General features: G+C 45.2%; 1 protein-coding gene across 2 annotated transcripts in view; it reads left to right on the forward strand.

Annotated features, from left to right (window-relative positions):
- The window catches only part of MARCHF4 (membrane associated ring-CH-type finger 4), a 119,350-nt gene extending 96,389 nt beyond the window's left edge, over positions 1-22,961 (forward strand). For both annotated transcript variants that reach the window (XM_055813013.1, XM_027787149.2), the window contains exon 4: positions 5,274-22,961. In XM_055813013.1, coding sequence (XP_055668988.1) covers positions 5,274-5,635 — 362 coding nt within the window. In that variant the 3' untranslated portion in view covers positions 5,636-22,961. The remainder of the gene's footprint in view (positions 1-5,273) is intronic.
- The last annotated feature ends 445 nt before the right edge of the window (positions 22,962-23,406 follow it).

The following is a 23,406-nucleotide window of genomic DNA, read 5'->3' on the forward strand; positions in this document are numbered from 1 at the left end:
GAATGGACTGTGATGTTTCCTCCTGTAGATAATAAGCATGTCAGTGCAGGAGGGATGTACCACATACTGTCAGCAGAAGCCTTGTTTTGGTGGCTTCTTTCCTGGTAAGCAAGAGAAACAGTTCCTGCCCCTAGAATTTACCTGTTTCTTTCAAGAAAATGCACAGCAACTGTTGGAAGAAGAGGATGGTTAATATGAAGCTGAAAGTCCTGGTGAAAAGATCGCTTGGTGGCAGAGGCTGACGATGTGCAGAAGCTGACTGCTTGTCATTTTTGGGAAACTGCTGCTCCAAAGTTGCCTTAAATTGGAGGCTCAGGTTAATCTCACAGGATGGTGGTATAGCAACTGATCCCCTCTTGCCTATCCAGAGGCACAAACACAGTTGTCCTTGTTACATCTGGGTTTTGCCCATGCTTCCAAGACCCTTCTAGCCCTTGGGCTGAGGACCTCTCTCTTGACCAGTCCTGCCACAGGACAACTGATGGCAATGCACCTCTGTCCCGACTGATGCCAAGACACAAAGGACCTTCAGCACAGAGTCCGTATGTGTCCAGCCTCAGCACCGGGAACATTTCCTTGCTCAGGCACTGCCCACGTGGATCATGATGTGGTGTGGGCAGGTACTGCACAGCTCAGAGAAATCTTACGGTGACATGAGACTTACCTCTGGGCCATGATACTCAGCCTTGGTCATGCTCCCTTTTCTAACTCTAGTGTTTTAAGAGTCCAGAAGCTCAGAGTTAGCTGTGGAAATCAGTAGAATGTGGACATTAAACTGCTTTCACAGGCGCTAGCTCTGTTGCAGACCACATCTCAATCATCAGGAATGTGTCTAGATGTCTAGTTATTCTTGCTCTGTGATGAACATGAGAGAGGGTGGGAGGTAAATGGAAGAGGTAAGTCTTTCCCCAGAGTCATCAGTTGTCATCTTGCTCTCCCAGATGCTTTGGGCATGCACTGACTGGGTATGCAACTGCACTGACAGAACCCTTGACTAGCTAACCTGTATTGATGTTGCTTACCTGTTGCTTTAAATCCAGTCTGGAACTCTGTGCTCTTTGGGGCTGGGTCACTTACTGTTGATAGTTTTGTATACAAGCAATAGTTAGGTGCTGAAAGCATAAGATACCAGCATAAGCAATGTGTACGGTTTGGGTATGACCTATTGCTAAGGTATTGTTGTGTTTGCCTGTGCTGTGATGCACAAAGCAGCTTCTCAGATCTGGGAAGTAATCCCTGCATCCAGGATAATCACTAGTCCCTCCTGCCTGGACTCCACAGAGCTCCACAGGGCTGACCGTGATCACACCCTCTGCATGGACTCAATAATAATAAAGCCACAAGAGAAAGAGCAGAAAAGGCTAATATTTGGAGAGAGTGAACACAGTGAAAAGAGATCAACACGGTTTCCTGTACATACTCTCCCAGATTCAGCATGTGTTAATTCAGAGCACCTCACTGGGTTAGCTCTACCATGTTAGCTCATGTCGTGTCCTGGGAACAGCACAGTCACATCAATGTAGCAACGCAAGCAGAGGCATTAGAAATATTTCTTTTTTTTGTAGACTTTGCTATCAGGTTAATGACCCTATCTCATAATATGGGCTGTCTCCAGCTCCAGAGCCATCTGGGAAATCTTTTCATGGCACCATCCAGTGCAAGTAGCAATGTCTAAGAATGTAAGAATGGCCAAGGCTCCATCTGGCCAGCTGCTCTGTTTCCATCAATGGCCACAAACAGGCATGAGAGTGAAATAAGAACAAGACAAGCGTGTATTATAGTTCCCTGGAACACTTCTTCCAGCACCGAACAATTTTCAGCTCAAGGAATTTCTTCTGATGTTGGTCCAGCCAGGTCTCTATTTGAGAAAATGGGAATGAGAACTGCACATCTTCAGTGCCCATGTTCCATTGGAGTTCCATTTCACCGAGACCACAAACAAGACCACAGTCATGGACTGGACACCAATCTGGACCAACACATTTTGCATGAAACTCACATTTTCCTTCCAAAGAGGATGGTTTTCACAGAGGATCCATATAGAACAGTTTTTGTGAAGCAGAAGAGGGCGAGATAAACTTGGGAAGAGTAGAAAAGACGAAGCCACTACCAGAATCCGTCTGAAATTCTCATATAGACATTTCTGTATTGAAGAGAGAGACGTGCACAAAGAGAGACACTGACAACAACCTATTAGCTTCCCCACGTACACAGGATTTGGCTTATGGAATAACTGCTTCTAGCTGGACACTTCTAGTTGAATACAGTTCTTCCTGAAGGATTTCCCACTTAAGTCTGGCCTTTAATTGGAAAGTTTCACCTCTGTAAACAAGAATGATCCTCAAGGGAGGGGTGTTTCTGTAGGGGGATGCACAGAGCTGAACATAGTAATTCCAATCCTAATTTATCTCAGGCAGACAAAATTCATTTTGATGGGAACATTAAGTGTCCTGCAGCTTGATATAAACTGATAGACTCTTGCTTACTTTTGGCATTTACTCTTGCAAATGAATCACTATTACTTCCACCTCCCTGCCCACACCTCCACTTGGTTCCTTTTTAATTTTACAGCTTCCTGAGCTTGACACTGGGAAATCGATAAGTAATTTAGAGCCTAGTAAATACAGATGAAAACAAGTTATTTTGTACTTTTATAAATATTTGGAAACCAAAATTATCTAAGAAAACAGGTGCTCAGTTGACTCAGCAACCCATCCATCACCATCATACAGTTAATTGCAAAAGATCATAAACATTTATAATTAGAAGGCAAACAAACAAGAATTTTATAAACAGCCCTCTTGAATCAGGCTGCGCATTAAATATTTGTGATAAGGTAATTAAGAATAGATTTACAATCCTGGCTCAGTGTTTAATACTTTGGAGAATGCATTTGATTCTATGGAGAATGTTCTACAGCCAGGGAGAAAACATTTGATTTCAACTCTTTTATCCAAGGCTTAAAGTGGTCTCAGAGAAACATTGACTCTGTCATTGATCAGAGTGGAATTTCATTCATTGCAGATCAGACAGCTCATTTAAATATATGTCTAATGTCCCTTGTCATAGGCTGATCCACTTCAGGCCTGCTTCAAAGCTCTGTCTCCTTGGCTGGAGCTGCAGGCTTTTCCTAAGTCCTGCTTTTTACGGTTGATGCTTTGATCAGAAGATGTCAGAATTCTCAACCGTGTTTCAAAGTGGGGAGGGAAACCCACATATTTTCTATTATGACATCATGGTGCTTGGTTATGAAAAGCTGGCATCACTGCAGGGTTACAGGGTTACAGCTGTTCAGTCTCAGCGGTCTGTCAGAATCAGAGGGAAGATCTGCCTTGTACTGTAGTGCCCATTGCCATAACCTGTCCCAGACCACCCGGATCTCCATAATCTTAAACTATCTTAAGATTTTAAATGATCTTAAACTATCCTGTGTAATTACTTCTACAGCCAGTAAGCAGGCTCAGCACCCCATTACCATGAATGTGAGAATCCCATGAAGATAATCTGTGATCAGGTCAGCAGGGCTTCTAGTTATGCGTAGAACCAGAGAGGACAGAAATTCACTTTGTATTGAAGCTAGGGGTTTAAACTCTGTAAAATTAGATGCAGACCCTAAGAAACCAGGTGGCTGCGTCCCATCAGTGAGCAACAGGGAGACCAGCCCTAAGGTTAGGATGACCTTCAGATATTTGGGGTTTTGATATAGCACAGGTTTACTCCAGTAATTATCTGCCATCAGAAACTAGAACAGTCTAGGAAAAGTGGGTGGAGGGGAAAGCCATAGCATTTGATTCATCAGGGATAGCCATAAACCACTTTATTCTGTGGTGACCATCATCTCTTTACACATTGTTGGTCAAGGCAACCTCCTAATTTAGGCATGATTTTGCTTCTTATTTCTTGTGGGTCTTTCCTTCTTTGCTCTTGTATTTATATGCTTGCAACAGGCAGGCAAGACAGCTGCTCTTCCTTAGAAATATTTCTGATAATCTTGATCCTGACCAAGAATGGTGAAGCCATCGTTAAGAACAAGGAAGCTACCCACGTGCTAAATCACCCAGTCCTACCAGCTGCTCTGGCTTCAGTTACACGGGGCACAAAGGCACTTCCCTAACAGACAGACTGCTGCAAAACAAGGAGACTCAGGGAGACTCAGACACCCCTCGTGCTGCATAAATCCCACTCTCTAGCAAAGCTTGTTAATTGCGTTACAGTGTGTCAGCTAAGCCAGTCTACCTGAGATGTTGCAGCTTCCTTCAGCCTCGGTGGAGAGCTACACAGTGTTGCAGCCGCTGCTGGACCCAATGCTTTCAAAGGGTCTAGGCAGAGCCTGGCAGTTTGAAGAATAACAAAGCTCAATACTCAAGTACTGTCATCACCTAAAAGCTTCTAACATTATTTAATCCTTCAATCTTCTCGCAAGGCTGGGGAGGATGACAGACTGCTGGGAGGTGAGCTAACTGCTGGGTGGCAGGGCCTGAGCTGCTCACTCTTTCTAACGCAGGCGTCCTACAGCCCATTGCCACCCCCCACATAGCTCTGATGCATGCAGATGGGTAGCAGGACACGGGCATTACGTGCATATTCAGTGCACGCAGGGTGTAAACTCATCTGCCCTTTCTTTCAAGTGTGTTGGGTTTCCCCTTGGAAGGGAGCAGTGACATAGGGATGAGGTACCTGCTCTGCAGACGAGGAAAACGTTGCCTAGGATGACAAACCATTTGCAGGTATAGACAGCCCCTTTTTTCCGCTCCATTGCCACCTCTGGCCTCCATGTGCACGTCTGCCGTGCTGCGGTGTGTGAGGGGAGAGGCTGGGGCTGTGCACACACACGATGCTGCTGCAGCAGACGTCACTGGCACGTCAGAGCCAGGCACACCCCCTGCAAACACGCACCGTTAGCTTGGTGAATCACGCCTATGCAGCAGGCAAAACTAGTCCGGGGACAGCTAAACCTTGGGCGTTAGTGGTAAACAGACACTGTTTTGCTCTAAGAGCATAACTCACTCTGCTGCACTCACAGTCTGTTTATTGATTGCCGAGATAAAGCTGTAATCCTTTTAATTCAGGGGAAAAGGGATCCAGCAAGACTGGAGCACCAGTGCTCTGCCAGTCGGTAATTAAAATACATGATTTATTGTTGAATAAGCACTGGCTGAGGGAGAGCTGAGCTAACCAGCTAGCTGGGGGCAGGATGCTGGGTTAGGTTTATGGTTCTTTAGTCTAAAGTTTTGTTTCTGTTTTATGTTTATTTCTTTCCCCCTTCCCTCCAGGTCTAATAATACACGAAGGGCCCTCGGTTTACCGGATTTTTAAACGGTGGCAGGCGGTCAATCAGCAGTGGAAAGTGCTGAACTATGACAAAACAAAGGACATGGAGGAACAAAAAACAGGGACCAGGACAAATCAGCGCCCCTCCTCCCAAACCACCCACTCGTCCTCCACTGGTGGTACAGCCACTAACTCCGCGCCAGCCGACAGCGGGGCACGGGCTGCCGGCCATGCCACAGGCACCCTCTCTGACCACCACTGTGCTTACACCATCCTGCATATACTCAGCCACCTGAGGCCTCACGAACAGCGGAGTCAGTCTAGTAGTAACAGAGAGCTCGTCATGAGGGTCACGACGGTCTGAGCCGAGGAATTCAGGAGGCCTTAACACGAAGCGGAGGAGACAAAGAACTCATAAAGCAGAGGAGCATGGTGTGCCTTTTTCTTTCTCTTTCCTTTTCTTTTCTTTTTTTTTTTTTTCTTTCCTCCTCTCCTTTTCTTTTTTGGTAACTGCACAAAATATAAGAGGCGGCACCTGGCCAGCTGAGGGAAAAAGCAGGTGGAGGGAGAGCTGCACACTCATGCTAAAGAGGTTAATATTTTCCAGCCTGTTTAAAAAAAAAAAAACAACAAAAAAACAAAAAACACACAAAAAAAAGAGAAAAAAACCCAACAACACAAATCACAAAAAAACCCAACAAAACAAGTGCAATACAGACTACAAACTGAGTAGGCAGAGTTCTGGGGAAGCAGAGGAACAGACGGTTTAGCATGTCTTACAAATCCTATTACCTGGAATCGGTAACCCTCTGTACACACAACTTGTAAACACACGCACGCACACACAAACACACAGTGTGAGATTTTAAAAACAAGGAAGGGAACGAAATATTTGGAGTATTTTTATTTTCCAGACTGTGATTAACCAGGGCTGTGAGTTGTTTTATTTCATGAGTCACTCTGGAGCCTTGTTCAATTTATCGTAGGATACCTGAAGTGAAATGGCTGGGGATTTTTCAGTATTGATTTACAGAAAGAGAGATTGAATCATCCCACCAAGATAATCTAACAAATCCAGACATACCCAAATTCCACCAAAAATACTGGGTTTTTTTCTTAGTGTTTCTGACAAGGGATTTGTGAGGGTGGAATTGGGAGGGGGGAGGGCGCTCCGTGACCTTTATTTGACATATAGGCATTTTTGGCAAATTTTGTACAAACTCTCCACAGGTGTTTCAAGCACAAGTACTGGTGTGATTTATGCCTTCATAACCCCAAATCCAGCATCCAGATCTTGCCACTCACATCATTTTCCATGCAGACGTTCCAGGTTGATTTCCTTCCCTTTGATCACAAGAAGCTGACCCGTCTCAGTGGGTTTCTGCTTCCTTTCTGATTCAGACAGTCATGCATTAGAGGTGTAAATCTTTTTTATTTCCAACCCACCCCCCCCACCCCCCGTATCCCTGCTGCTCAGTTTGCAACAGTCTCACTCAGTCTTGTAGGCTGAGCCTTTCACATCCAGTCTGTTAGTTTATTACTAAGTCTATACCATTCAATCATTCAAGAGAGAGTCTGAAGAGGGAGCACAGTTGCTGATCGAATATGTAACACTTCTAATAGGTCTCCTTCTCTGGGATATATCCTCGAAGGTACCGGTTGCTCTTCAGGAACATTCTCTTTCAATGCACAATGGCTGAATCATTTGTGGATATTAAAGGGACACTGTCAAGTACTTTTTAAATAGTTTTTAGGGTTTGGGCTTTTTTTACTCTCCATTGTTTGTAATATTCTCTTACAAGCTTGAAAATAAAATTTCTTTCCCTACCGATTTTGTCCTTTTCCATTTGGGCACGTATTGTTCTCTCCACTCACCCCATTCCCTTCACCACCCCATTCCGCCTCCTCCCCACCTTTCTTCTGCAACTGGAGGAAATCCACGTTACCGATTTCCTGCTGACTGTCCTCGCTCTGCGGAGGGTATGTCCCAGCTCTGCGGGGTCGAGCTGTTTTGCCAGTACAACAGCCACAAAGAAAGTTAAGAGCCGAGCCCTAAAAATATAGAGATTAGCTAATTGAGGAGCAACAGCTCAGTGATCCCAAAACACTGAACCCACAGTGATCAAGCCTGAACCCAGCTCCCCGCATAATTTAGGACTTCAGCCAAACTGCATCCATTTAGCAGCAGTGCTGAGCAGCGTTGCACAATGGCTGTGTCCAACTGCCCTCCGGCGTCCTACCAGCACCTCTCACAGCTTCTGTTGGAGTCAGGGCAAAAGACAAGCCACCAGCTCCTTTGGCAGCTATGTTGTCGTGGGCCAGGTGTTTCTGGACCAGAGAAGGTGTCAAACTTCAACCTCCGGGTTTGAACCAGCCATTCCGCAATGCTGAAGATGGAGGTTAGCACCTCAAGGCAGGTTGTATTTTTCACCTTGATTACTTGACAGTGTCCCTTTGAATATCAGAATGCAACAGAACAGGTACTTCTCTGGCAGAGAATGTGGGAGGTGAAACACCGGCCAAGAACGCTGACTTACTGAGGACCCGTATGAAACGGCATGGTTTCTGAGGCCACTGCACCTTTATCTGACCAATCTTATTAGCTACCAAAGATTGCTTTTGGCAGAGGCAAGGAAGCAATGTTGGTGGGCAGAGGGAGAGGGAAGGGGCAATTCCAACCATCTCTAAAAGCAGCTACCCCCAGAATGAAGGTGCTGCAACGAACGGTCTCTGGAAGAACCGCTTCTGATCCACAGTAGAGAGAAACCTGGCCAAATCAAGCAAACACAGCAGCCTCTCGCCCCCTACCTGTCCTGGAAGCTGTCCTCATTCCAAGAGATGAGTAATTACGGTGGTTTTGGGAAGGGGGAAGCATACCCAGATGAAGGGACAGCTGTCAGACATGATGTTGTTTCCCTCCCTGCCCTCCACTCATTTAACACGGAGAAGTCAAATTCCTTTAATTTGGCTAACAGCTAAAAGTTTATGAGGTCAGAAGCACAACTTGCCATGAAAGAGTGGTGTGATCTAGTACTCTGAGCACACAGGACTCTGCATACTCTCACTCCAGCTCTGCCACTGACTCTGTAGCCTTGGGCTGTTCGGCTCAGTCCCCCCTCCACACAAAGGGGGAATAACAATACGTACCTACCTCACAGGGGTGTTGTGAGAATCCGCGTTGGTAAAGCCTGTCGAAGTGCTAAGTCTACCACCGGTAGTCACAAAGCATGCGGTGGGGGTGAGCAGCGCTGCCCTTTTGCTGGTTACAGTCCGAATCACTCAGCGGGAGTCCCATCGGCCCTCTCCTGCTTGGAGATCCTCCTTGATCCGAAGCAGAGGGTGTCGTCCGAGTGCCCTCTCCTCCATTGCATGACATTTTAAGCAGCTGTGAGGTGCAGGGTAGTGACAGACATGAAGTCCTACTTGACCAGGGATTTGCTACAACATTTTCTATATCTGTGGGGTTTGTTGGTTTGGTTTTTCCATATATTGTGCTTAGAAATAAACTTTCCACTTAGGGCTGGCGGTTCGGGGTCTCTTCTGTTGCATGGCAATGTATACAAGTCTTATTGTCTGTCTTACTGTGCAAATGATCCCGCAGCCCAATTTCAGAGATGGGCATGGTCTGAGCCTTTTCACAGCGGCATAAGACTCAAAAGCCTGTCTAGACTGTTTAATATTTAAACAACACTATGAACTTGTCAATTGTATGTGTTCTGTGCAATACGAAGCATGTCATTAGCTGGCTTGATGGGCAGAGGGGCTAAAGGAAGGTCAAAACTTGTTCAAAGAGCTTCATACATGTGCCAGCATGGAGCCGAAGGGCTGCCACCAGCAATGCAAACTCGGGGAAGCCATTGGAAACTGTTTTCAGAACAGTTTACTCCAGAACAAGGTACTTCTGAGTTTATGAATTTCTAGGCTGCCAGCCTGAGAGAACAAGTGCAAATTTAGTATGGGGTTTGGGGTTTTGGATTATCTTTTTCTTTCTTCCCCAAAGTATGGATGGCAGAAATACTGATGAGGGTCTTTTCCTTCCATAGCACAGTTCTCTTGTCTCCCACAACCTCCTTGTGCCATCCCCTTTGTGCTACTATGCAGGACTTTAAAAGGTGCAAACGGAGATAGTATGTTCCCGAGACATGCAAAACACGCTGTGTATTGGGGGATTCTAGCAGACAGGAGAGATGGGGCAGAGCTATGCTACAGAAGGCATCTCTTCTTCCCAACACCTTTCCTCTAGTCTTGTCTGCTGGGTTTCTGAAGAGATGTTCTTGTGTTTTGTTACAAAGCAGCCAGATCAGCTCCCACCGACAAACAAAGCCTGCAGAGTTTGGCAGCTGTTTCTCCCAGTGGAGAAAATTCCAGGCCCTATCACTGTGGAGAGCCCTCAGCTCTTGGGCTTTGTGGTCCTCCAATACCATTTGGGGGTGGTCATTGTGGAGGACTGTGTTCAGCCATCATCAGAAACTGTGTGTGCGTGGTCCTGCTCATTCTTGTGATTTCTGCTAGTTTCCTGATTTTCTGTCAGTTTTTACAGGTCTTTCTGGTAATGCTCTTCTGGTTATGCTCTTCAGAGGTGTTTTGCTCTGTGTCAGTTGCTAATGCTATTCTTGCCTACTGAAACATCAGCGGTGGCCGCCAGCTCCATAGCTTTCCCATTCCTGCCCTCCTGTCTCTTGGTAAATACCCACTGCTAAGTTCAGACCCCCTTCCTCTGTGCCTACAGTGGCTCAAGCACATGCACTAACCCAAGGGTCGTCAGAGAACACAGGGACCACTCAAAGCCTGTATCAGTAGTCAGACTCCGTAACCATCAGTCAGTCCTCTTTGCTGTATATTCCCTTTGCCAGTCTCAGTGCCTGCTGTTAATTGGTTGCCACAAGAAGTCCGCAGTGCTAGCAGAACCCACATAGCCAGCTGGCACATGGTTTCCGATTTCAAACGTCAGAAGTGATGGACTGTTTTTCAAGTAAATCAGGTGTGGTCCCTGTTGTGGTTTCCCAAGCAAGGTGCTGAAGAGGTCCACATCTTATCTTCCCGCGACAGGCAACCCAAGGAAAGAGCAAGACAGGAGCACAGAGTTAAGACAGGCATCAGCTGTCCACCATGTTTGTACCCAGGGAGAAAGGAAAATACTACTCCTGTCTACCACATCCCTACCACATCCTTCTCAAAGCCCTTGTGTCTGTCAGTAGTAAAATGTCAGAGATAATGCCTGTAGATGGCGGACAATTCTGAAGACTTTCCAGACCATCCCCTGCCCACGTGTGGTGATCAACCACTCAAGCATCTTCCCTTTGTTTTCCTTCAGAGACAAAAGATTATTTTGACTGAACAAAGCACTGCTACTCTGCAGCGTAGGAGGAGGCTGCACCATTAGCACTTCGAATCTGTGGTTCATCCACCAGGACCCCTGCACATCTCCTTGTGAGAACACGTGGCCAGAAGACCTATTCCTTTCACTTACTATTGTACATCAGTCATGCACCTGGAGGGAAAGAGTCAGCAGTGCAATTGCCTTAGTGACTACAGCTGAGTATCCCAACCTCCCCTCCACTGTCACCTCACCTGTGACTGCTCCTTGTTCCTGAGCCAACAGATGCCTCTCCCTTCTGCCATCCCTAGCCTCCAGCCCTGAAGATCTGGGCAGACAGATACAGGATTCCTCACAGACTAGTTTTAGCGTCTTCTACATCCTTCATGCATCCAGACAGGCAAATTGATTTCATTGACAGACAATGACATATTTAAATCCTGAGAGAAGAAACAAGTGTAGGAGCTTATTGCATTGACCTTCCCCTCTTCTTCCATGTTGAAGGAAACACAGTGAAAACATCAGTTGGTTACCATATGACAGCAACGAGCTGATGGCTCTAGAAATATCTCCCTCAATAATGCAAGTCTGACATGCTGCAGTTACTGAAGGCAGTCTTTGATCTCACATCTATCATGCTGGATACAAGGCGAACAGAATCTGGCACTTCTGTGCTGTTTACACAAACATCAAAAACTACCTTAGTTCATTATTTAAATTACCTCCAGGTCAGTGGGTGAATTTCTCCTTTGATGAAAGAATGATGTTTTTCTGTCCCAGAACTGGAATTGCAAGGCAAAATATTGTACACATATACATATATATTTATAAATGTTATCCTGAAAATATAAAGAAAAGAAAAAACTCAAACAAACCACAAAGAATACTTAACTATATTGAATAAGTCTTGACAGGAGCTTAGGATTTGCCATGTGGAAAGTATGACATGTGATTTAACTTCAGGCAAACAGAAGACAGAAGTGGGACATGCTTTTGTGTGACCTCTGGCCTTTCTCTGGCTCATGCTCATTATTGTAGAGCATTTAATTAATGCAAAACTATATGGAAAATAGATGATGAGCTCCAGCAGCAGGAAACAGACTGAAGACCCCTCAAACTTATCTGAACCATAGTCAAACAAGCACAATGATGCAAAAGCACAAACACCTGCCATTACACCTGTTTGAGAAGAGAGGTATTTCTGAACAGGGACAAGGACTCAGACAGAAATTCTTTTCCAAGCCACACTAACAGTATTTTTCCCAGCTTGTTTACATCCTCTTATTAACCCTTTTTTCCGAGTGGAGAAGAAAGGAGAAGAGAGGAGAAGAGAGGAGAAGGATTCTGATACCCAGGACTTAAACAATAAAATAACAGTAGAGAAGAGGTACTAAGGGCAGATGATCCTTTATATGTTATGTTATGCATCAAGATGTGCTTTACCAAACAGAATTAGGACATCACATTCAGTTCCCTGCTTGCTCAAAGAAAGTCTGAGTGATTGAGTTTGCTCATAACCAAGGAGCCTTCCTAGCGTGTAGCTTTCTACAGGGGACCACAGCTTCCCTCTGGATGAGAGAACGTTTTGTCTCCAGTTGCATCCCACTATGGCAGAGTAACAACCTGTTGTTAGCCAGTCACTGATGGGCAGTGGGAACATCTATCAGCTTATATGAGTTTTGATATCGATAATCACAAGAACTGCACAGGCCCAGCGTGCCCCTGCAAGTGGCCTGTCTCATCCTTTCACAGTTCAAGTTGCTGACAGAGCTACTCTGCTCTTTGCTCTTCATTACAAGGCAACTTTCCTTTAAAATCCAGCCTGCCACACTTCTCTGGGAGTTTTTCCTCTGCACATTACAGAGGTTCAGTTTAGTCCTTTTTCCTAGAAGGACGAACAGATTTCTACCTAACCCACCTGATCTTCTTTCTCAGCTAGAGAGACAAAAAATGATGTTCTCTGCACAGCTGATCCCAGTACCTATGTTCTTATGAGATTATATTCCCTGTCCCCTCCCACTCACTACTCCCTACCTTCACTTTCCTTTGGAAAGGGGTGATTCATTGCTACTAAATGGTAGAGATGAGAGTGTGGACAGCCCTTCTACTAGTTGCTAACAGGCACACAAACCTTCTTCCCATCCCTCTAGACTGGTGTTGCCAGCAGAACCGTTTTCATGGAGTTTAGCTTCTTGATCCAGAAGAGCAAATGCTTTCAAGCATCTCCTTCACTGCTGTCAAGCTGTGGGATAATGGCATGGGGAATCTTTTGTTTCTTAGCCTCAGGGTAACCAGAGTGGATGATGTACCTGAGCCAAAAACACAGTGAGGACAAACCACTTGTATTTTAGATCACGGTAAAACTGCGTGAGGTCTGCCCTGTTGACAGGGGAGCAAGAATCTCTGTCAGATTTATATGGTGGCAAAGCAAAATGCCCTTGTCCCTCATGTTTTTAGCTCATACACGTCAGCTCTCCGTTATATAAAAGACCCTCTGTAGGCAATGCAGGCCAGGCTTGGGGAGGAAATCTTCCTCATTCCAGAAGCACAACCAGCCCATAGCTATGCATCAACCCCTTCAGGACTTTTTCTCCAGAGAGGCTGATAGTAAACAGGGAGGTAGCTAGTGGGGATAGCAAGAACACTTCCCTGGATCTTCATCCCCAGCAGGCACAGTCCCTAGTAGGCTAATTCTGCATCTCCTCACGAGTCCCCTTTGAAATCACTCCCAAGGACTACAGTCTGATCCTTCACTACTACAGGGTCTGCCCAGGAGAGGAAGCAGTGTGTCTGCATGGATCTCCAAGGTCTGTTGCTAGGGTCCTGAGCCAGGCCTGGAAGAAATCACTATGTTCACTGAGGGATGAGATAACTCAATGGTGTGTCCATGCAGAAATACTCTCTTTGAGACTTCTACAGAGATGTCTGGGGGGTTGGGGGGAGGGGGGTGGTTTTGTTCAGGGCAGGAAGCACGGGGAAAGGAAGGCTGCAATGTAAGAAACAATCAGCCACAATGGAGGGGTTGACTAAAAGGAATGACCATGTCGACTGTGTTACTGTCCCATCATTCTCCTGAACCCAGAATGGAAACTTCCAAGTGCTCTTCATGAGCTTACGTTTATTAGAAAACTATTCCTGGGTGTTCAAGGTTGTTTTCTAATGAAAATATACATAATAAAAAAAGCAAATGAACGACTCTTGCTAATCTTTTCCTCTCCTCTGTTAACTTGTAACACATACTGTGAAACTTACCTCCTTCCTTGTTTGTTTACCGCCATTCCTGGTCAATAAAAATCTCTTTCTTTCTGGTCATGATCCACACAGGGCCTTATACAGTAAGTTTTCATCTTCTGCCTACACATCAGAGGTCAAGACTTCACATAAGGCATTTGAAGAAAATTCCATGGCTTAGCATATATAACAAAATGTGTTAGCACTTTGACTTACCAGTTGTTTATGGCATTAAACAGCAAAAATCCTTTACTGAACATCACTATAAGGTTCATAAGTAGTGCCTTCCCTATGTGCAAGAGAGAAGCTTGAGGCAACCAAGGTAAGTACAGGCAAGCATTGAAAAAAGCTGTTATTTTCAGAGTACCTACTCTGGTGTGCTAGGTTCTTCCCCACTGTACAGGACTGCCCTTGACAACGGACATCTCCCATCTAAACAGTAATGGAGCCAGCCCTTACCCCAGGTCTTTATCTTCTGCAAATTGCTGTGTGAACTTCAAGACAGAGGGAATGCTCAGAGCAAGCATGCAGACAGACAGTGGGGACAATGGAAGCAGTCACCCACGTCGTGGTAGGAAGGGGCTGGTAAAGAGCTAGGCTAGATTCACAGCCCCTCTCCTGAGTGCTGAGCGCGTCAGAGCAAGCTGTACCCCAGGACATCTTTTGAGACTGCCCTTGTTTCTGTAGTGCCTACTGAATGCCTAGAGCATCACTTTTCAAAGCGATGTGCCTAGAAGTCCAGTGCAACCAGCTGCACAGCCTCCCCATCTCAGGAGGAAAGAAGGGGCAGTGTTTCACCAGCCAAACACAGAGCTGACAAAAGACGGTCACAAGAAGCTCTGAAAATTCTTCTGCCAAAGGGTCACAGAACTTTCCAATGCTTGCACATGTGAGGAACCTGCTCTGGAGAGACAGGTGAAGTCCATTCCTCATCCTTCCCCTAGAAACCAAGTAAGTCTTTTCTTCTCTTTTTTTCTTTCTTTCTTTTTTTTTTTTCCTTTTTTTTTTTTAAACACAGGTCTATTCCAGTAAATCTATCAAAACACCCAGAGAGACAGAGAGGGAGAAGGGAAAAAACAGGGAAAAGAAAATGGGCAGGACAAGGAGCTGCTTGGAAAGAACAGCTGTGCTAATCAGAAATGAAGGACAAAAAACAAGGGGAGGGGATATGACAGTGGGAGCAGGGATAGAACTGGCAGAGACGTGGTGTGAAGAGGCTGGTGGCAACTGTTGATTACTGCAGCAATAACACTGATGGTTTGGAGAAGAGAGGGCAAGGCAGGCCCTAGAGGATCCTCAGGGAAAGAAGGAAGGAGCCATGAAACACTGGCAGACCAGACTGCACAGAGTTCTCTCCAACCAGCCTTTCCATAAGTCCAGGACCAAGTCTGTGTCTTTCACAGCCTGCAGCCTGAAAAACAGCCTCTCTGTTAGATCTATCCCCTGACTGACAAAAAGCTGCATCAGCCAGGCTAGGCAAACTACTGCACACATCATCCTGCCTGTAACAGTGATTCTTACCCAAATGTATTATTCCTAATTCAAGGCAGCCTCCCAGAGCTTGTTTTATTCTGTGCACACAGCTACATTGCTAAAAACAATCATGTGCCCTGCACCTGCTCAGACCAGAAGTAATTTCCTACACCAGCCAGCCAGGGCTCTGCTGAATTGTAGCAGCTGTAGCACACTGTGGTCTTTGCCAGCTCAGTGGGTTTCAGGAGAATGAGGATGCTGAAATGCTTGGTTGCTCTAGAGAGAGAGAAGGTTGCCTGTAAAACAAGGAGGTTTGAATGATATTGCAGCCTGGATTCCCTCACACACAAACAGGAGTGTTGCCAAAACATTGGGAACTGAGCTCAAGCTGCAAAATTCACAGCAGAATTGCAAAAATCACAAGCTTGAGAGTAAAAAGCATTTCAGGCAAGGTGGCGGCAGCAGGAAGTTTTAACCAGTGGGAACATGAAACTATTTTGGTTTAGAAACAAGTGAAAATTTCAAAATGTAACCTACAATGAATGTAGAGGTATCTGCATGGGGAGTATAGTTACCTGAATCTTAAAGAAAAAATAAATTGGTTTGAGAATTTCAAACAGCAAAGTGCCTCCCATCCAGAAATTACTGGCCACTTCCAGAAGCAATACAACAGCTGCCTGCTCAATGGCCAGAGGATGCCAACCTCTGAAGATGGCTAACCATCTGCAATTACTGGGATAAAATTCCCAATGTAATATAGGTCTGAGGGTCAATTAAATTTGAACGAGATCACCCAAGGGCCTGACATAAACCTGACTGAAATCAGCAGGTTTTTTTCCTCAAGTAGGCACATAGGATCAGGGCTGTGCCCTTTGAGCATTTCGTGCTCCCAGCTTCTCAGTACTCCCATCTTCTGGTTTTACAACCCAGAAGCAAAAGCACAGGAAAGCAGCAAGCGGATCACCTCTGTGAGGCCAACTGAATCAGTCTTACTGCAGGACTTGCAAAAGTTACTTTTTTCATCATACACCAGCAAAAAATCCTCACGTCCCAGTGAATTAATAGCCATTAATCTTAAAGCATCACCTCTGCAACAAAGTTTGCATGAATCTACACACCTCCATCCAGTCATGCTTACAGGTGTAAATATACGCCTGTGTGAGATGGCACTCAGACTGCTGTGGGCACTCACAAAATTAGAGCAAGGCAAGCCCAGGGATGTGCACCAGCTATGCTGTGATGACTCTCGACGCGCGTGGTCTTACTGCCCGATAAACTGGCATCAGCCAAAGTGGAAATGTAATTAGTTGCCTTTCATCTGCAGGGGAAAAGAGCCACCTCACAGGCAGTTATGGAAGATGAGCTGAAACCTTGTGAGTTTGTTACCAAGGTCAGTTACTCATACATCTGTAACCAAGGCCTCACGTCCCCCAAAACAGCCAACAGTAGCCCCATGCATCTGGGCAACACAGTGACAGAGTTGCACCTCTTACAAAGAATAATTAAAAGTATTCCCCTCCCTCTCATTTTGAATTTAGCTGGGAGCAACAAGCACTGATTACTTAATGTAAACAGTGCTCTGGTTATTTAATGCACTAAATAACAACAGACTTCCACAAGCTCACTTATTTTACACAGTTCTAAAATGCCCACAGCCTTCTCTAGTTTGTGAATGCTGTGAGCTTTATTGTGTCACTAAAGCCTTACCAAACTTTGGAGCAGTCTCAGGTCAGAGCAGAATGGATCATTTTCAAGGCTATAACCAGAGTAAAAGGAAACAAAATCATTTCACTAGATTCCCACTTTGACATACAATCCACGTGTTTGTCCTTTCCATTCAGATGTTTCATGGTGGTGAAAGATGCCAGATCTGGAGTTGTTGCTGTTCACAGCCCATGGAGTGACCCTGGAAGCTGTGTCTGTCTTCATCTCCAGTAACCACCTCTACAAGTTGAGCAATACTTAAGGCCATGTATTTCAACCTGCCTTTGTATGTATTTAACGTAGGCATCTACAGCTGCAGCTCACCCAAATTTATATATCTAAAGGTCACTTGTCAAATTCTAAGCCACCTTAGTAATCATCAGAGAAAAATAGGTACCTCCCAGGAATTATTCATCCCAATTGTATTCTGCACCAAACTGCCTACACAGTTGTCTAGTATGATTTGAGATGCTTGACTGGCCTTCAGTGTCTCAATTTTAATTTGACGCCCATATCTAAAGTTAGGAAAAAAGCACTCACCCCTCTTTTGCATGTATTGGGTAGCCAGCTGTCAAATCAGTCATCTTTCCCCGACTTTATTAATTAGAGGAAGTAAGTTAGGCTGCCCAGGCTGAATACAAGATGTGGTCCTTGAAACACTGGTTTCTTCACTCATCTTACCGCAAAAGGCAGAAGGAACCTAAGGGATTTTTGAGGTTCTCCTACCATCCACAGTCAGTATGAGACGTCAACCACCAAATATCTCAGCGCTGCAGTTAATTGTGCTTATGGTCTACAGCTTATTGCATCTGTTGTCTTTGCAACTTCTGTTCTGAATTTGCAAAAAGGATGAAGTAGTTCAGGGTGTTCAATTCTGGGGACTTTTTTTTAAAGCTGAATCCCAAAACAATATTGTCCAACTTTTCCTAAAAGTAAAAAGCCACTTTTTAGGCATTTTAGGGCCCTCAGTTGCTACCTCCTGAAAATTTAGGCCTTAATTTCTAAGCTCTAAGGGGGAACACAGCATTTTTTAAACAGCAAACTCTGCAAGGCTGTGAATGAAGCCTAGCAAAAAGCTGTTCTCTAAACAGCAAGGCAGCTAGTCTTACAACTATCACCATTTATGACTCGTGATACTGCAGAGAGCTCTCATCATTACAGCACATCTTGTATCAGAAGCATCTTTCAGAGCTTTGGGGAATTGTTTGTTTTCTTGTTTAAAGACTGCAGTATCAGTGGAAAAACAAACCTTGAGAAAACATAAAAGAGAAAGTAGAGAGAGGCTGAGTACCCAGGCAGAATGGAGCAAGTACAGCCACCACAGTCAACAAGCTGTCCTGATGGAAAGCATAGCCTTGTGCTAAAGGACAGCCCCTGGATTAGAAATCACCCCTGAAAATGTTTAACTAAGGCATTTGCCTGACAGTCAAAGTAAATAAGCAGCAGCATACAGGGGTGTGTTGAGGCTTTGAAACACTGTTTGCAAGGATGAAGATCAGGGGCTCAAAAAGTCAAAGTTGTGGGATGCCCATTATATTTTTCAAAGTAACAGATCTATGAAGGGGAATCACTCATGACCCCACACAACAGGCAATTGATGATTTACAGGGAGAGCTCCACATCAGGAGACTTGTCTTGGACTGCCCTTCTCAGCTACCCAAACAGCAGTGCTCCTCTCCCATCACTTAACCTGCAGCCTGTCTCAGTCTCCCCTTCTGGAAAGCCAAGATTTGCTATTCTTCTGCAGAGCAGCAGCAGATGTCACTGGCTTCCCACCAGCACTCCATCCCCACCAGCAAGCGGTCACTGGCCCTGAGCTCACAAGCACCAGCAGCTATGATGGCATCACCCCTCTACTTCATATAGACATCGGGAAAGCGGACCAGCAACCCTGTTCCTTGCCCTGGGCTTGATTTGAACGCGTCACGTTACACTACAAACTACATCCCAGGAGGCATTTGAAACACTGCCAGTATGTTTCTAAGCACACTGTTTCTGAACATGTGTAAAATCATCCCATTAACTCTCCAGAACACTGTTGCCTTTGGCATCTGCCTCCACACTTCTTCCACGCTTTTCTCTGGGCTTGTGGTGGTGGTGGTATTTGCTGCTGTTACCAGGGTGCAAGAGATTATGCAACTGTCTAGCATTTTGATTTAACCAGCTAGGGGAAAAAAAACACCTGTTCCAAATTCTATTAATAACTGGCAGCCATCTCCCTCCTCCCTTCCCTCCCCAAATTCCCACAGAAGGAAGATCACAGACAGATCCCCGCAAGCACAAACTAGCAGCCTGACTGGATCAATAACATCCATGGAGCCAGAAATTTGCAATGAATTCTGGGTAATTAATCTGCCACGGAAAGACAATCTTAATTAAGAAAAGTCAAGCCGTTCTTTTCCCAAACCTTTTGACTAATAAAGCCACAGTATTGGTTTGGCTGAGGATTTTGGTCTAAATTTTAATGGGGTTTGTGTTCCTATCAAATACTTTGAAAGCAACCACGCAGGCAGCAGTGGAGTCTTCAAGCAGCAGTTATAGATGCAAACTCTTTCCTTTGTCTTTTTGACACGGCATTAAAGGTGAGTGGTTTCCTCAGAAGGCTAAAGCTCCTGCTTTCCCACCCCTTTCAGGCAATCCTGGAAATACCATTTGGACGCAAAGGCAGCTTGGCAGCACCCATGTTAGGTTGCAAGCAGCCATTTGGATAGTTGTACGTTCCTGAAACAGCTGTTGTCATGAGGCAGTCATGAGCCCTCCTAAGCACCACATCAAGATTTAGGAGCACTGAGTATATTTCAGAGACACGGGATTTTAAGTTCATTGTTCTTTTGCTCCTGGTTCTACTGCAAACTCCTCATTTCACACACAATAAGTCCCTAGAGCAACACGCACCCTAGTATGCTCAGGACCTTGTTCTGGTGCTAATGCCAATTGGTACAGACTCAGCAAAGCCGAAACTCTTGTTTTTCAGGGCAAAAAAGGCCAAAGGGTGGCCATATCCAAACTGCCTATTGCTCCTAACCTGTGTTAACTACTGAACCATGCTGGGTACTCTCGTGGAAACAGCCTGGGCCAAAAGCATGTCTAGAGCTGCACTAACAACTTAGCAAGACAAATCCAGTGCCTGGGAGTGTTTCCTGGGCATCCATTCATGATGGAGGACATGTCTCAAACCACTTTGGTATAGCATATTTAGAAAGACCCAAGAAACTCCCACACACAGTGGCACTAGTCCCCAGCAAGGACCTGGTCAGCTGCAAGCAAAACCCTCCTGCAGCAGTTTGCACATCCCGTTTTGAGGGCCTAAGAAGGTGTGTTCTTTTTATTTCCCCAAGGTAAGAAGGCTGTTTTGATCTGTGAAACATGTGACAGTTGATCACATTTCTGTCCTGACACAGCGCAGACAGCCAGGAGACCAGACAGTTCAGGACACGATGTTTCTGGAAGCACTGGGTAAGCTGCAAAGAAATCCCAGAGACTTTCAAGGGGAACTTAATCTCACCAGCCCTGCTCATCTTTGCAGGTCAAAGTCTACTCACCAGTCTGAAGCCAAGGAGGGCCTACATACTTATTGGCAAAAATCAGCATTTTCCCCAATAGTACCCTGGATACAGGGTAATTATGGTAAAGACTGATAAAAATCATTTAACTCCTGCTATGGTGATGGCCTGATGGCAGCCAGATTAAAGATGTCCTTTATAAACCATCACAGAGCAAGAGAACTTGATAATTAATGAGTTAATTACACCAGCATTTGAGGCCAATACTACCCATCTGCCGCTTTGATTAATTAAAACTCTGACAGACAACAATGAGACCCTTCTCAGGTCTGAAAGCAATTAATTGCCAAAGTTCCCAATAAATCTAACAGCATCGCTGACTGAACTGGCAGAAGAGACCACTTCAAACAGCCCCAAAACAGAGGCAGCAAAGCAGATTACGGAGTTTGAAGCATCCCCAACATGATGCCTTTAATCTTTTGATGTAACACTGTGAGCTGGAGCCTTTTAATCTCCTCTCTCCCATTTCTTACTTTCCACTCAAGATAAGAGGAAGGGGCAGTCTCAGTAAAGGACATGAATTGCTGAGGCAAGCGTTATGGAGACATTGGCCCCTTTTGTTCTTTGTCCAGACTCTCTGAGCTGTAATGCATGGGTTAAATCTTTGCTCTGGAATATCTGCTCTCCTCAGGCTGCTTGTAACCAGTCCTGACAAAGTGTGATTTTGAAAATGCAATGGGAAGTTGAAATCTTCCGATGCTTTCCCTGATCATCATTTGAAGAATGACAAAAAGCAACAGCAGTTGCCCAGAAGGTGGTGGCAAATCAAACCCCACGGTGGGCAGGTCAAGGAGAGATTATGAGAAACCAGACACAGACCGTAGGGGTCAGGGGCAAAGGCAGAGCATGACAAAACAGAAGATGAAGCTGATGAAAGGACTTTCTACTGTAAGAAATCCTGGACTCCAGAACCGCTTTCCAAGACAGGCAAAAGGGGAAAGCCCTAGTGCACAACCACGTAAGAGGAAAAAATGTTGTCAGTGTACTGCAGGGAAAAACAGCCACAGTCAGCAGGTGGGGGAGGAATCGGTGCTTTTCACTTTTTGCCCTCTGTCTACACTGAACATCAGTCTTGCAAACTACACCCAGCTGAGACACGATGGGATTTTGAGGGAACACCATGAAAGATCACTTTCTTTTGCAGCAAACAGGGCTAGAGGACACCTGACCATCTTCAAAGCCAGTGCAGCTCAAATGTAGTTTGGAGACCTTGCACAACAAGCTACTGCTTTTTCAGCGAGATGAGGGGAAAAAGCCTTTCCTTCCATTTTTATCCTACTTATGCATTGCTAAGCAGCTCTTGCATTTCACCTCGAACAGTTACAATTGAGGAACTACAGCTTCTTCATACTACAGATCCAAGACAATGATTAATAACAATTATCAGCAACGATTAGTTAATACGACCATAATACAACAATCCCACTGCCTGCCAGTCAGTTGCAGGCATCAGCATGTTGAAGCATGACAGCTGTTCTCATTAAACACTGCCGCGCTCCTGAGGACAAGAGAATCCTCCCTGCAGCAGCAGGCTCGGCTGAGTAATGCAGGCTGCAGCTTCCCATGCGGGCACGGGGCAGAAAACTGAGTTTAGACATGCTGAAGTCAATACAGGGATAGTTACTCTGTAATCATGTGAGAGAAAGGGTAATTATATCCTGGGTGCGTGGCTCTTGCTTATTGCTGGGTCTTTAGCTCAGTAATTTAAAAGGAACCATGTACAAAAAGGAACCATGTACGAAAGGGTGAAAGAGGGGTAAGCAAGCAAAGGACGACAAAAAGGGCTTACGCACAGGGCTCCCATTTCAACTTACAGAAGAACCAGCTTCAAGTGCTGCAAAAGCACTTTGGAAAGGAACTTTTAATATGCAAGGAAAATAAACAACAGACCCCTTTTCCAGTTACAGAAGAAGAGGAAACCAGTCAAAGAAAGGAATGGAGCTGAAAGGGGGATGGTAGGAAGGCACTTTCTAACAGATGAAGTGGCCATTTGCAAACACTAATAACTCTTTGTTTCCATCTAAACAAAGGAGGGTGAGAGACAGATGCCACATACATACCTAGATTTCCCAGGAGAAGAACAGAAGAGAAACTAGGACAGACCAGATGTTCAAGAATTAAAATTTTTGAAGATTAACTGAATCATATGAGGAGCTGTTATTGCTCAGGTGAGCTCCAGCTGCCTCAAAGCATGTCTAGATCATGCAGTACGGAAGCATGCAGATGCGCCCTAGGCATCTCAAAAAAGCCAGCTAGGTCAGACTCATGCCAGTATCTCTTCAGAGCACCGCACTCCCCTGGGCCCAAAGGATGAGAGGAGGCTAATGTTTTCCCAGTGCATTTTAAGCCATCTTCAGGAAGCAGATAATGTGGCACGTCTCTGCAGATCTGTTGACGTGACAGATATGTACAGACATGTGCATTCACTGTGGAGCAAATCCATCATTCAGCCTAAGATTTGGGTCAGATTTTCTGATTCCACCTGCAACTCAACGAAAGACTCCTCAAAAAACCAGACGGACAAGGATGGAGTGAGGGGTTGGGTTTTTCAAACGTTTTTGCTTTCTGTCCCTTCCAAGTATCACGCTTTAACTCCTACTTTCCAAAAGTCCTTTCCCTGTTGCCCAGCCCCGAATGACTGCACATTCAGGAAGGGAACTCAGAAACCCCTCTCCAAGGGCAGGGACTTTTTGTCCCAGTTTCACATTTAAGCCCATTTCACATATTGACTTTTAATTTTGAAGCTATAGCTCCCTCCAAAAAAACAGGTTAGAAGAAACAACTTTTTTTAACAACTTTAAAACCTGACAGCATGCTGCAAGAAGAACTATCGTTCCAAGCTCCCTG

The sequence above is a fragment of the Falco peregrinus genome, chromosome 8 (assembly GCF_023634155.1).
Source record: "Falco peregrinus isolate bFalPer1 chromosome 8, bFalPer1.pri, whole genome shotgun sequence".
Taxonomy (NCBI): Eukaryota; Metazoa; Chordata; class Aves; order Falconiformes; family Falconidae; genus Falco; species Falco peregrinus.